The sequence below is a fragment of the Chenopodium album genome, chromosome 6, assembly GCF_948465745.1.
Source record: "Chenopodium album chromosome 6, dcCheAlbu1.1, whole genome shotgun sequence".
NCBI lineage: Eukaryota > Viridiplantae > Streptophyta > Magnoliopsida > Caryophyllales > Amaranthaceae > Chenopodium > Chenopodium album.
The window spans coordinates 78,272,802-78,285,784 of record NC_137839.1 but is presented as its reverse complement, the minus strand read 5'-3'; the positions used below and the strand labels follow the sequence as shown (position 1 = coordinate 78,285,784).

Below are 12,983 nucleotides of genomic sequence, written 5' to 3'. Positions count from 1 at the left end.
TTGTTGTGTAGGCTTACAATAATATCAACTTTTTATAAATAAAATATTAAAGACATTAATTGTCAATTTTTTTGCATTGACAATGTTAAAAGTCAAATTGTTAAAATCAGTTTTGGAATATAAGAAGCTTATATATCCATTATTCCTGTACATCAATTTGTTATTCAATCACAGAATATATAGATCGTGATTCAAATTCAATTCAATAAGTAATAAAACTTAATACAATAAACGACTACTAATTATTTAAATAATAAAAAAAATTAGTCAAGTAATCAGATAATAATAAGATCGAGCTAGTTCCGGTCAAAGAACATATATATATATATATATAACGACATGGCATGTGTGAGCGTTACAAAGCTTTAACCTAAGACACCATATTTCGTATGGCGTTTATGTTTGGTTGATCATTGATGGAACTTTATGTTATTGTTGAGCCATATATATACTCTCATGTTCCGATTCAAATGTTTTATTAAATTTGCCCCCACAAAATTTAATAATTTGATGAGATATATATATATATATATATATATATATATATATATATATATATGGAACCCATGATGTTTGTTAATGGGACCCAACCCAAGTCGATCAAGGACAGCTAGGTTTATTATATACAGTTGCCATGTAATATAAGATGTGTAAAGTTGTAAACTTTCTAAAAATAATAAATTATATGGAAGACTAATTAGGACTATTCCAACGTACTATATAATCTTAGATTAATACTATCAACTTTGAACTTAAAAAAGTTAAAATTTTTGTGGATTTTTATACTTTAATTGGTAATGTTGAGGGCCACTCATCCACTTGAATTGAGGTACGAGCGAACTTCACAACTAATGGTGGCCTTAGAGGAATTGATTTTGTGGTGATAGTTCTTCAATAATATTTCTATACATGTTATTTAATAATTGTTTTTCGTTATTCACAAGTATGATATATTACCTTCGTTAAATATTAATTGCAATTTTGAAGTATAATTTGTGAGACATAAAGTATTTCAAAGCTGCAACTAATATTTAACAAAGATAGTATAATTTTTTTACGGTTTATCATGATAAATTATTTCTAGTATTATTGAATTAAGCGCATGCATATTAGTGTTATTGTTATATATAGTAACCAATAATATAATATGTATAGTGATTCTAGCTAAGTTTTTCCTCTTGGCCTCGTAGTCCTTTTGTTTGTGACAAAATCTTAACTTTGACGTAATGATGGATGATCTTAGCTTAGTACGAGTAATTATTAGGCAACTAAAAAATGATTAACATAAATTATTCTTAAAAAAATCGTCCGACATTGAATTGGAAATAGTCTCATAAGCATGAATGAAAAATTTTAATTATGGGTGCATAATCATAGGTAGACATGGTCCATGAGGTATGATGACCTTAATAGTATTAGCTATTATTGACATTTTAAGAAGTTCCAAGAGGTATATTTGAGATTTCAAATGTTTTTTTTTTTTTATTTATAATAACCATGCAATGCATTTTAACTAATTAATAAACAATGCAGTTAGGGCCTGTTCTCTTACGTTGAAATTCAGTTCAGTTCAGTTCAGTTAAGTTCAGTTCAGCTCAGTTCAGTTCAGCTCCTAATTTTCTTCTCTTATAAAATATTCAGTTCAGTTCAGTTCAGTTCAGCCCAGTTCAGCTCAGTTCAGCTCAGCTCAGTTCAGTCAATGAGAACAGGCCCTTATATTAGATCACTGGCTACATTATTTCATGTGACATATAATAGTAATTATAATGATCAATTTGATGAGGGTTTTATTAAACTCAATTATATTCCATTAATTTTGGTGCGACATGAAAATTTGACAATTGAACTAAAGATTTGGTCCCTTGACTTTGGATCATCAATACTAAGAGTATGTTCTCTTCATATTATTCTCAGTTCAGTTTACTTCAGCTCCAATAAGTTCAGTTCATTTCTTAATTTCCTTCTCTCATAAAATATTCAGTTCAGTTCAATTCAGCTCCAATAAGTTATGTTCAGTTTAGTTCAGCTCGGTTCAGTCAATCAGAACAGGCCCTAAGAGGTATTTAGTACAACTTTTAAGAGGTCTCTTTAGTTATAACATCCAATTTTAGGTTAAATGGTATAGAAACTTCTTTATAGTTTTGTGGCATATTTAGTACAACTTTTCTCTTTTACAACTTCATGGTATATACCATTAATCCACCATTGGTCCGAGGAATAGTTATAATTGTCCAAGAAAGTGGGAATTTGATAATTACCATTTAAATAAAGTGGGACTACGTGGCATTACTTGAGTTAAGTTAGTCAAATTATATCCTGTATCATTCTAAGTTTCTCCGAAAACATCCCAACTAAATCATCAAATTAATTAAAGACACTCTTTTACTTTATACCTCAAAAGCTAACCGATGGGCATGCTTGTCTCAAACTTTTATTCAAAACCTATTTCAATTATTATGTCTTGAATAAACTTATTCATTCACAATTTTATGATAATTATAATTGTAAGTAGGGATATATTTAGGAAATTAGGAGTGTGATTAATAACAATGTTACAATCTCATAATTAAATAATGAAAAAGAAAAAATAAATTATTTTGTGAAATCGTCGAGTTGCTTACTTGCTTAGCGTATTCCAGAGTCATTCATGATTGATCGATTTAGTACATCCATTATATTCTATCATCTTCAACTCTCTATCTTAAGATAACATCCTTTTGCATGTAACCTTAAACTCACATTAGAATGTTTCGCGATAGTAAATGCTAGTATGTTATTACTACGTATTAAACTTAATTACTCCGTATAATTATGTAGAAATATAGAGAGCAGAATACTAATCAATCGATTTTCAAAATATTTTGGAATCTTCTCCGATCCCTACATGGAATCGTCTTGTTTCTCTCTTAGATGGGTACAATTTAGATTCTCTTTTAAGCTATGCAATTACAATTTACAAGTCTTTGTTGCTTAAAAAAATGCAACTCTTTTTGTCTTTGGAAATACGTTAATGTCAAGGCATTGTTGTCCACCCTAAAAATGTAACAAATGACTTAAATCTACAACAAATATACTTGTTCCGTGTGAAATTGTTGTATGATGTTTTTGTCATAATTTAATTTTGGTTGGGATAATTTAGTTAAACAACCCCATCACTTTTATAAATATATTAATGTGGTGTCCCCTAATTTACCATAATCATGAAATATAAGCATATATTAGCTCAATTATTGTGAAAAGCAAAACCCCACTTTTATTGACCATCTCTCTTTAGTTTCCTTCAATCTCTTTCTATAAGAAACGACGAGAAAGCAAACGCATGTTGATCAATTCTATTGGAAAAGATTGATGCTACATTTCTTGATCTTCTTCCATTTCTGCACAACTTTATACAGAGTAATAATCTATGTTTGTAGAACAACAGAATATCCAATAATTTAGGCCATTATATTATATGACTAAATTATGGTTACTTTAAGAAATGACCTTCATCAAAATGAGTAATTGTACAATATAATACGAGTACTTTATAAGTAGTGACTTTTATAAGGTAGTAAGAGATAATTTGGATGCACACATCTTATTAAGAATTTGTCAAAGTTAAGGAGTAATTATATATATATATATATATATATATATATATATATATATATATATATATATATATATATATGTGTGTGTGTGTGTGTGTGTGTATTAGTGTAGACTTGGGATTAATTGATCCCTTCATCTTGTTCTATCCATAAATTTGTTTTTTATGAGCAAAAACGATAGAGATAATATTAGTAGAGATCAATATCCGTCATTGAAAGGAACAAAACATACATATTCATTGCAACCCCTTGTATCCCATCTTGTCGGGCTACTAAGTGAGCTAAGGTATTTTCCGTCTCTTTTAAAAGAGAACACGCAAAAGACTATACACGAAGAAAGAGAGTCAATATCGTCAAGAATAAGGTGAAAAGGTGTATAGCACTATAGCCGACGTCCAATGACCCTTTGCTTGACACCCATAACATTTACGCGCATCACTTTTTAAGGTGGACATTATAGAAACACAGCCTCTGAGCAAGCTGCAACCCATACCTGACACACTGCTGCTTCTACCACCTCTGCAGACCACCCCACTGCGCCTCGTGTCTCACTGCAGCCACTACAACAGTCCCCCTCTCATCCCTCGCTACCGCCCCTAGCCTTGTATCATGGACCGTTCTTGAGAGTCCCGACGCTATACTTACCGGGTCAATGCTAGCATTCACAAAAAAAAATCATTACTAAGAGATCCAAGAGGTCCTCCATTAAAACTTTAGCAGCTATCAAGTCTAGTTCTACTGATTATCATCAATTCTTCTGCTTAGAACTAAATTAACTGATTAAAACTGAATTTTAACTTGTCAAAAATAATTTTTGTTTATACTTCTAGTGCTTTTAGTCAACGCCGAAATACCAACGCCAAGTTATGAATAAATGAAGGAAAATCTAGTACTGCAAATCTGATATAAACTCTCAAAAGCCTCCCAATAGTACTCCTAATGTAAGATGAGAAAACAATAACCTCAAAACAGATTAATATTTTGCTTCTAATTGTACTATGAATCGGACATAATCAAGCTGAGTTACATTTGCATGTTGCAGTAAATCTGTAAATGCCTAGGAATTACTTATACAAGATGACATCCGATATTAGAAAACTTAAGCATCGTGCATCAAATATAATTACAAAAATCTGGTAAATTAAAGCGCAAATTTCCTGCACTCTTCCAAAATCAGAAAATCAGGAGCACCTGAATCAGATGTAAAATTTTGACGTTAAACGATTGGCTCAATGGATAAGAATTTGAATGCCAGTCTGAACTCTCCAAATTCTATAGAGCGCCTAAAGAAGCTTCGAGCATTTCATTACTTGACAAGTTTCCTCAAGACTGCCTCAGCTCGCTGCTCAAATTTGGGAAGGACCCAATCATGCTGAACGATGTCAAGCCCATCTTTCTCAGCACCCAAGCTCTATGATTCCACAAAAGCAAAATCCATCGTTATAAATCAGAAAAATACCTTTTAACGATCATATCAATCAATAGAGTTGTCAGGGATTTATGGGGTAGACAAATTAGTAACTGAATAATAACATGTTCTGGGTTAAAGATGACTCGGACATAGCCTCAAGGATTCAAGGGTATTTAAGTATCATATACATAAAACAAAAGCCATATGGTATTCAGGTATGGACTTTTTAGAGTTTTAGTGCATAACTTTGAAGAGAAGAAAGAAAGATAGGAGAGAAGAAAAAAAAATACTCTCTTCTTGGAATAAAACGAATGAAACGACAAATGAAGATGGTACTTGTATGTTTTTTGCTTTTTCCTACCAAAACTTACGAAATTGGTAATATTTGAACTTACAACCAATAATAGGGTACAAAATGGATTACTCTACCCTATTAAATTATCTCACTTTCCCCTCATCAAACCTGATCTTTATTCAAACAAGTAAAACAGAATACTTTGCTCACACCTCCCCTTCCCATTGAATCCCCTTACTAATCAAGTAATCAAACAATAAGATAACCAACCCTCTAATGTAGTTCATGAATGTTGAGGTCTTTCGGCAAAAGGCAGACAAAAAGCCTGTGTTACACTATTGGGCCAACTTAAGAGAAGGGGCTACCCAACCACCATAGAGCCAATAATTTCTTGTTCTCAAGAATTTGCCATACATGGACCCTTGCTATCTTTATCAGAAAAGGCATACCTTTGATGGGTCAAAGCCAAATCCACCCATTTGCATCATGCGTTGCGTATCATCCATAGCTAAATATAAATATAAAATAGATATAAATATTAGTAGATCCAAATTATTAAAAGGGAAAAAGTCTCGTATATAAAAATAGGTTGCTCTAGATATTTAATGATCCAGTCAAGCTGAACAATATTGTGACAGTAATAAAAATATACCATTTTCCTCCCCTAGAATCAAGCTGAAAAAACCACGTAGTCCAAACAAGTTGAGAAAATACCTGAAAGAAAAGAAAATTAAAAATAAATAAAAATGGGAAATGAACTTAAAATCAAACATGAAAGCATACACATTATCCTAAAAATCTAGCTTCCGCAAGAAAAAATCAGCTAGTATATTTCAAATGAACAAATTACCATGATCGACTGCTGACATAGCTCACATCAACAGTGCTCAAGTCTATACCATTCTGGAGCATTGACCTGAACCTCTGGGTCAGAGGAAATGGGATTTTGGCTACAAAATCAGCAAAAAGGTGTTAATAATAAAAATTAAAAAAAATAAAAAATAAAAAATAAAATAAAATTAAAAAAAAAAAAAAAAAAAAACAATTAATTAAATAAATAAAACTCTCATGTTGAAATTACAGATGAAATGGAACATAGACATGTTACTTCCAAGTCAAGGAAAGCCTTCAGAATTTCATGCAATTTCTAGAACTAGGGTCAAAAATTGAGAGAACAGATAACAACAGATGAAAGTTAGAACTCAACACGAGATGAAAGAGCTAAGAAATAAAACATGCACAGGAAACAATAAGAAAGACACCAGGTAACTTTAAACATCAAACACAGAGAAGAGAGATTCCTTTAGAATAAACAGAAGAAAAAGAGCAGACCTGCCACAAATCCAGAGAAGAAGAAGTTCACGAAAGCAAAAGTGAGAGTCTGCAAATAGAAATAGAAGGATTAATAAGTACACAAAAGTAAAGAATCAATTCAATGAGCAAACTAAAGAAACTCCTTTACTTGAGGAATGATCATAGATAAATTTTTCTTCATCATATCCATGGCCATGTTTGGGTCAGAGAACATTTGAGCTTGAGCTTGTGGAGCTTGGCCTTTGGGTACATGAAGAAGTCCATTCTCCTGCATTTTTGAAGTGAACTCAGTCAATTTCCTATTAGGCAAATAGTTATGCATAACAGACATGTCAGCTCCATTGTATGGGGCTTCCCTTGAAAAGAGGAGGGGGAACATAAAGTGGAAAACAAAAGGGACAAATTAAAATGCAAAAAACGCATTCGAAATTTTGCTAAATCAAACTGCTAAAATGCACTCTAGAATAGACAAAAACCAATGGAACTAAACGCAATCAGAGTTCTGAACTCTGAAGAACATAAACAGGGCATGGAAAGGGGTGCCTAACTGCCTATATCAATGAAGACGACGTACCTAAATGGCTGCAATATATACCTCTAGTAAACCCAAAGAACAAGGATATTGAGAAAATTAAAATTTAAGGAAAGGAAATATGTGAGCAGTCCGCCCAGTCTCTTAATAGTTTAAATTCATTGTCGGAGACACTGCAATCTATAGTGTTGAAAAGCAACCACTGAACTATAAACAAAAAAAGTAAGATATTATCAAAGTTTTCAGCATAAAAGACAAACAATCTATGCTGCACCCTCTCCTTGGACACCCTCTAACCAGAATCCTCATATTGTGCGTGGCGTATAAAACTGAAATTTTGGCACATTTCTCAGCCTCACATCTCATTTTGTCAAAAAAAGACAAACCATTACCTCACAAGTCAAAGAAAATTAGTAGATATGTACAATTTAAATAAAAGAAGCCACTATGGAGCAGTCCCTTAGAGGACTGAATATATTGCCACTTTGCCAGACACTGCAATCTATGCTATTGAAAATAATGGCAGAACTAGAAACAAAGAAAACAATCTTTCGTGAAAGCTTACATCATCAAGAAAAACAGCCTCTACCACCCCTTCTCATGGGAAAAACTTCAGCCAGATCCTAACATCATGTGTACTTGTGTAGTGTATAAAAATGATGATTACAGCACATATATCAGCTTTGCAGCTCAGTTTTTTCAAAAATGGACAAATCCTATTTAAGCATATCAAAGCAAATATGTAGATATATAATATTTATGGAAAGGAACCACTATGTGAGTGGTCCCTTAAAAGACTGAATACATTGCGAGAAACACTGTAACTTATAAATATTCAAAGGCAAAAGCAGAACTAGAAACAAAGAAAATAAGCTTTCATGAAAGCTTGCATCATCAAAGATAATCAACTTTCCTGCCCCACCAAAGCTCTGTCTCTACACTCTTTAGATGGAATCGTTATATTAAGTCAAACAAAGTTAACTTAGTACTTTGGATAAAAGGATAAAGAAAGAAAGGGGCACAAGGGGAAAGGAAAGAGAGGGGAACTTTAGATAGAATCGTTATATTACATCATGCAAAGTTAACTTAATACTTCGGAAAAAAGGATATGGAAAGAAAGGGAGAGAAGGGGAAAGGAGAGAGAAGGGAACAAGTTTGTTTATTTGGTAAGGGTTGAGGGAAGGGAAAAGAAAGGGAGGGGAACTCGTTCCCTTATTTGGACAAAGGGGTTACTGGTTAAGGAAGGAAAGAAAGGGAGAGGTAGGGAAACAAGTTCCCTTGTTTGGATAAGGGGTCAAGAGAGAGAAGAGGATGGAGAGGGAGAGCCCAAAAGGTCCTTCTTCCTTAATAAACAACATATTTCAAAATTGGAGAGATTTGCATTATGTTTGGATAGGAATATTTGGAGGAAAAGGGAGGGAAGAGAAAATAAGGGATATCATTTCCCTTATTTAGATAAGACATAGGGCAAGTAAAAGGACAGGAATGAGAGGGACCCATTTTTCTTTCCCTTTTGATAAACCAAATTCCTACATTGTTGGAGAGATTTTGGAAGGAAAATGGAAGGACAATCTCTCTCTCCTCTCCTTTTCCTTTCACTGTTGTTATCCAAATATAGTGTTGGAAAGAAAGTAGAGCACCATTTTACCCATCCCTCTCTTTCCCTCCCCTTCCTCCTTTTTGCCTCTTCTTCCTTCCCCTTCAATCATGTTTCCAAACAAAGTATAGTTACTCCCTCTATTTCGTAATAATCACAATAGTAGGTGTGGCATATAATTTTAGGAAAAATATAGGGTGTGAGCCAAAATAGGAATTTAATAATTAATAGGAGATAGAATAAATAAATAAAAAGTAGCGTACGTGGGGTTAATAGGAGAAAGAAATAAGAAAATGATGGTGGGTCCTTACAAAATAAGGAAGTGTAGCAATTATTATAATTTAAAAGGATAGTGTTGCGATTATTACGAAATGGAGAGGATACTTGAAAAGATAATGATGCAACCCATGGAGATAACTAGGCCATTCAAATTTAGTATGTGATCATTATGAGAGAAAAAAAAGAAAAAAAAAAAAAAGAGGAGCCACAATTTGCATATAAAGATGTTGATTTTTCCTGAACCTCAAATCTCATTCCTTATCAAAAATGGACAAAACCCTTGTCACACATATCATAGCATATGTGAGAAATTCTCTAAGTGCAACCTCTTAGTTCACTACACTATACTTCCTCCATTCCAAATTAGTTGACACATATACCTTTTAGGGAAGTTTCTTTGTAATTGACATGTTTTAATTTTAGGCAACTTTTATGTGGAAAAATGTTTGTTTTACTCTCATATCACTTCTTTTCTCTCTCCCTCCTCCATAACAAACCCATTAATGTTTGTTTTATTCGCATATCACTTCTTTTCTCTCTCCCTCCTCCATAACAAACCCACTTCACTTATCTCTCTCTGTTACCCACTCTACTCTATCTCCTCTCCCATGGTAGGACCACCCCATTTTCTCTCTCCTCCCTATGCGCCAGCTTCCTCTCCCCTTTCCAACTTGTCATTGCCAACTGTATGAGTTAGCAAACCAAAGAACTCAAAACTATTTTTATCATATATCACGAAGGAGCCGCATTTGAAGTTTTCCTAAATGACCAGTCCCCACACTTCAGTTCCCACTCCATCACCCCATTTAGTAGTGACATAAAACCTAATAAAATCCCTAAAATCAAGAATATGCTTTAGACGTTGATACCAAAAATATATACTTGGACACCTCAAGTGAAAATGAAATACCAGATATGGCTGAATCCACCCTCTTAAGGTCTTAAATGCTCCTTAAGTTTGTCCAACTATCCCGTCCACATGGCTATGATCCTTTCAAGCATCAACAGAATTCATTTTCTCCATTTTCTATTTACATAATTTATTGCCATTACTGTGCATCTGATTCCTAAATCCTAAATGCGCTTATATGGTGACTAATCCCTCAATTCTCCTATGGCGAGTATTAATAGAACAAGAACTTCAAGGGATGAATCAAGCTTCAACACTTTTCACTTACAGGTCATAAGAAATCAACCAAGATTCACAAGTTAAAAAACAAAAGTCTTAGAAGGCCAAAATCATAATAGCTCGAATAACTACTATTGCTAATGCAGCATAATACTTCTCTCCAATTTAAAATAAATCGCCAAGATCTCATCTTTTGTTCAACAAATCAACACCAAGCTTAAATTACTGCACACAGCAAGCTACCTATCATGGCTATCAAAGTCAGCCACACCCACAACACCATAGTTTAACAAGTGAAAACCAAGTTATCAAAAATGCCGAAAACCCCAGAAAAAAGGGGAGGAGTAACAAATTCACCAATTTACAGCTGAAAGGTAAACAAGCTTCCTCCAAATTCCAATTCAAAAGCTAAATTTTACAAAAATCAAGAGAGAGAAAGAGGGACCTCATTGCTGTAATAGGTACGTCGAGCTCGAAACGATTTAAGAGGGATAAAATCAGCTGATGATCTCAAGTTCCTTGCCCTAATTATCACTTGCCTGCAAATTGAATTCCGAATCAAATTACAACCCAGAAAAATTAACCCAATAAAAACGCAATTACATTCATCCCCAAAATCAAATTAGTAACAAAATCGTAATAGATAGAAAGAGAATTACCCTTCTTTGACGATCTTGCCATCAGGGGTTTGGAAGGTGCGCATAAGCTTAGAGACGAAGTAACGAAGAACACCAATGAGAACCATCACAACTGATAAGGGTATTAAAACCCAGTCTCTAATTGCTGTGTCCAATACTAGATCTTCCGCCATGATTCTGCTTTCTCTCTCCTCTTTTTCTGTAAAATTTGTGGTTTTTTCAGGAAGAAGAAGACTGAGATTTGGTTCTGGGGTTTTTTAGATTGATTTCAGCAATTAGAAGACTTCTTGATCGACTGATAGATTTTTGATAACCCAATTGAGAGGAAACCGGACCCAATTATTGATTGTTAACATGCATCGGGTATTCGGGTCGGGTTAATCTATCATAAACCGATAAACGGCATGTTTGACGATCCGTGCTAGTTATAAATAGCGATAATGAAATATTATACTCCGTAGATTATATCAAATGTCTATACTGATTTCCATTATAAACCTACAACCCAACATCAAAACCAAACTATCAACTCGATAGTAATGAAAATTTGTGTAGAAAATGAGATATTTGAGTGACCTACTATTACTAATTCATCGTGATAATGGACACTGATTTATCTCATAGTTACAAACTAAATTAAAATCCACACTATCACTTATAAGTTATAACCACTTGTCAGATGGATAATCTTTTTGGGGTTCTACAATTGGAGTAGTTGTTAAATGCCGTAGTAGTTGTATTTGCATACAAATTGTTCTTCTTTTCATTTTTACATTAGTGTTTAACTATTAAAAATTACTTTATTTCCTATATTAGTAACATAAAATAACGGAAAGTTCAATATTCATTACATTCCTTAGAGAAATCTAACTATACATAGTTACATACTAAAGTATATACAGATTATATCGGACAATATACATGTGAAGAAGGATAAGTATACATGATATTTTTTGTAACAACATTTATTGAAACTAATAAATTACCGTTGATTCACACAATTGGTCATCATGCTTGGTTGAAAGGCCAGTGACGCAAAGCTACCGTGTGTTGGATTATGACTGAACGCCTCAAAGACAAAATTCGGGCCAAAAGCGACGCATGCGCCCGCCGCCCGATTGCCGCCCTACAGTAGGGGCTTCGGCCCCCAAGGGCACGTGTCGTAGGCTAATCTCGCACAATGGATGCGTCGCGAGAGCCGCCTTAAAGTACAATTTCTACCGAGCAGCGGGTTGAATCATTTGCATATGACTTAAATACGCGACGAGGTATTATAAGTGGCATGTAGAGTGGCCTTGCTGCTGCCACGATCCACTGAGATTCAACCCTATGTCGCTTCGATTCATCCCCCCCCCCCACCCTATTCCCTAAAAAACACCTATATTTTGGAAAACAAGGTTAGCGGGATCCACTGAGATTTAACCCTATATCGCTTCGATTCATCCCTCCCCCACCCTATTCCATAAAAAAACACCTATATTTTGGAAAACGAGGTAAGTGGACAAAGTGGTGCATGTTATATCCCAAAAATTCTAAGTATGGGATGTAGACAAGTCACAAAAGCCTATGAGTTGGGGTGTTGGATGGTACACAAGGGCCGCATGTGCACCCAAGGGCAAGGCATACAAATAGTCATTTGAGGGTATGTCGTCTTTGCCTAAGACATGATGATTAAGGATAATTGATATAGTTCCGGACACTATTCACCTCCCAAGGCCCTTTGGGAACCCATGGAAGTACTCATATGCATAATCTCACTAAATGAAAAATGATGTACAAAAGCCAAATTTAAAGGTTATAATACATGAAACCGGAGCAATTTAGAAGGTGTCGGGACCTGGTGTCAGAAATTCATGAAAGTCTACAACATGCATCCCGGGGTCATATAATGTTGTTTGGACCCATATACGACCATTAGTTGACTACATAAAGGTCTTGTGAAAGCTTATAGCCAATACAAGAGCCGTGTACGAAAAGAGGGAAAGTGGATGCTTAAAGGCAAATTGGATGGTTCCACCAACCCAATTGGACCCCCGAAGGGTATTAGGGTCTATAGGAAGCTTCCCGGTAATTTTTGTTTTCGGGTCAAAAAAAGTCAAAAATTTGCAAAATTGAAGGCTATAATTCACACTTTTTACGCAATTTTGAAGGTTTTGGGGCCCGGTGTCGGAAAGTCTCGAGATACTTGGGGATAC

At 34.3% G+C, this 12,983-nt stretch overlaps 1 protein-coding gene across 1 annotated transcript; it reads right to left on the bottom strand.

Annotated features, from left to right (window-relative positions):
* Positions 1–4,551: 4,551 nt before the first annotated feature.
* LOC145635433 (uncharacterized) lies at positions 4,552–11,080 on the bottom strand. The gene is made up of 8 exons (XM_081686711.1): positions 10,810–11,080; positions 10,596–10,689; positions 6,762–6,881; positions 6,632–6,680; positions 6,150–6,249; positions 5,952–6,013; positions 5,749–5,807; positions 4,552–5,004 (listed from the first exon to the last, which is right to left on the bottom strand). The coding sequence occupies exons 1-8, from the start codon at positions 10,959–10,961 to the stop codon at positions 4,900–4,902; spliced, it is 741 nt and encodes a 246-aa protein (XP_081542837.1). The 5' UTR covers positions 10,962–11,080; the 3' UTR covers positions 4,552–4,899.
* Positions 11,081–12,983: the final 1,903 nt, after the last annotated feature.

What these genes read in the sequence shown, in the direction of transcription:
- LOC145635433 (XM_081686711.1), bottom strand. Translation starts at nt 10,961, where the DNA reads ATGGCGGAAGATCTAGTATTGGACACAGCAATTAGAGACTGGGTTTTA. An exon ending in TATCTATGATCATTCCTCAA is followed by an intron (nt 6,681 to 6,761) that starts GTAAAGGAGTTT and finishes TTCTATTTGCAG; the next exon opens with ACTCTCACTTTTGCTTTCGT. An exon ending in TATGTCAGCAGTCGATCATG is followed by an intron (nt 6,014 to 6,149) that starts GTAATTTGTTCA and finishes CTTTTCTTTCAG; the next exon opens with GTATTTTCTCAACTTGTTTG.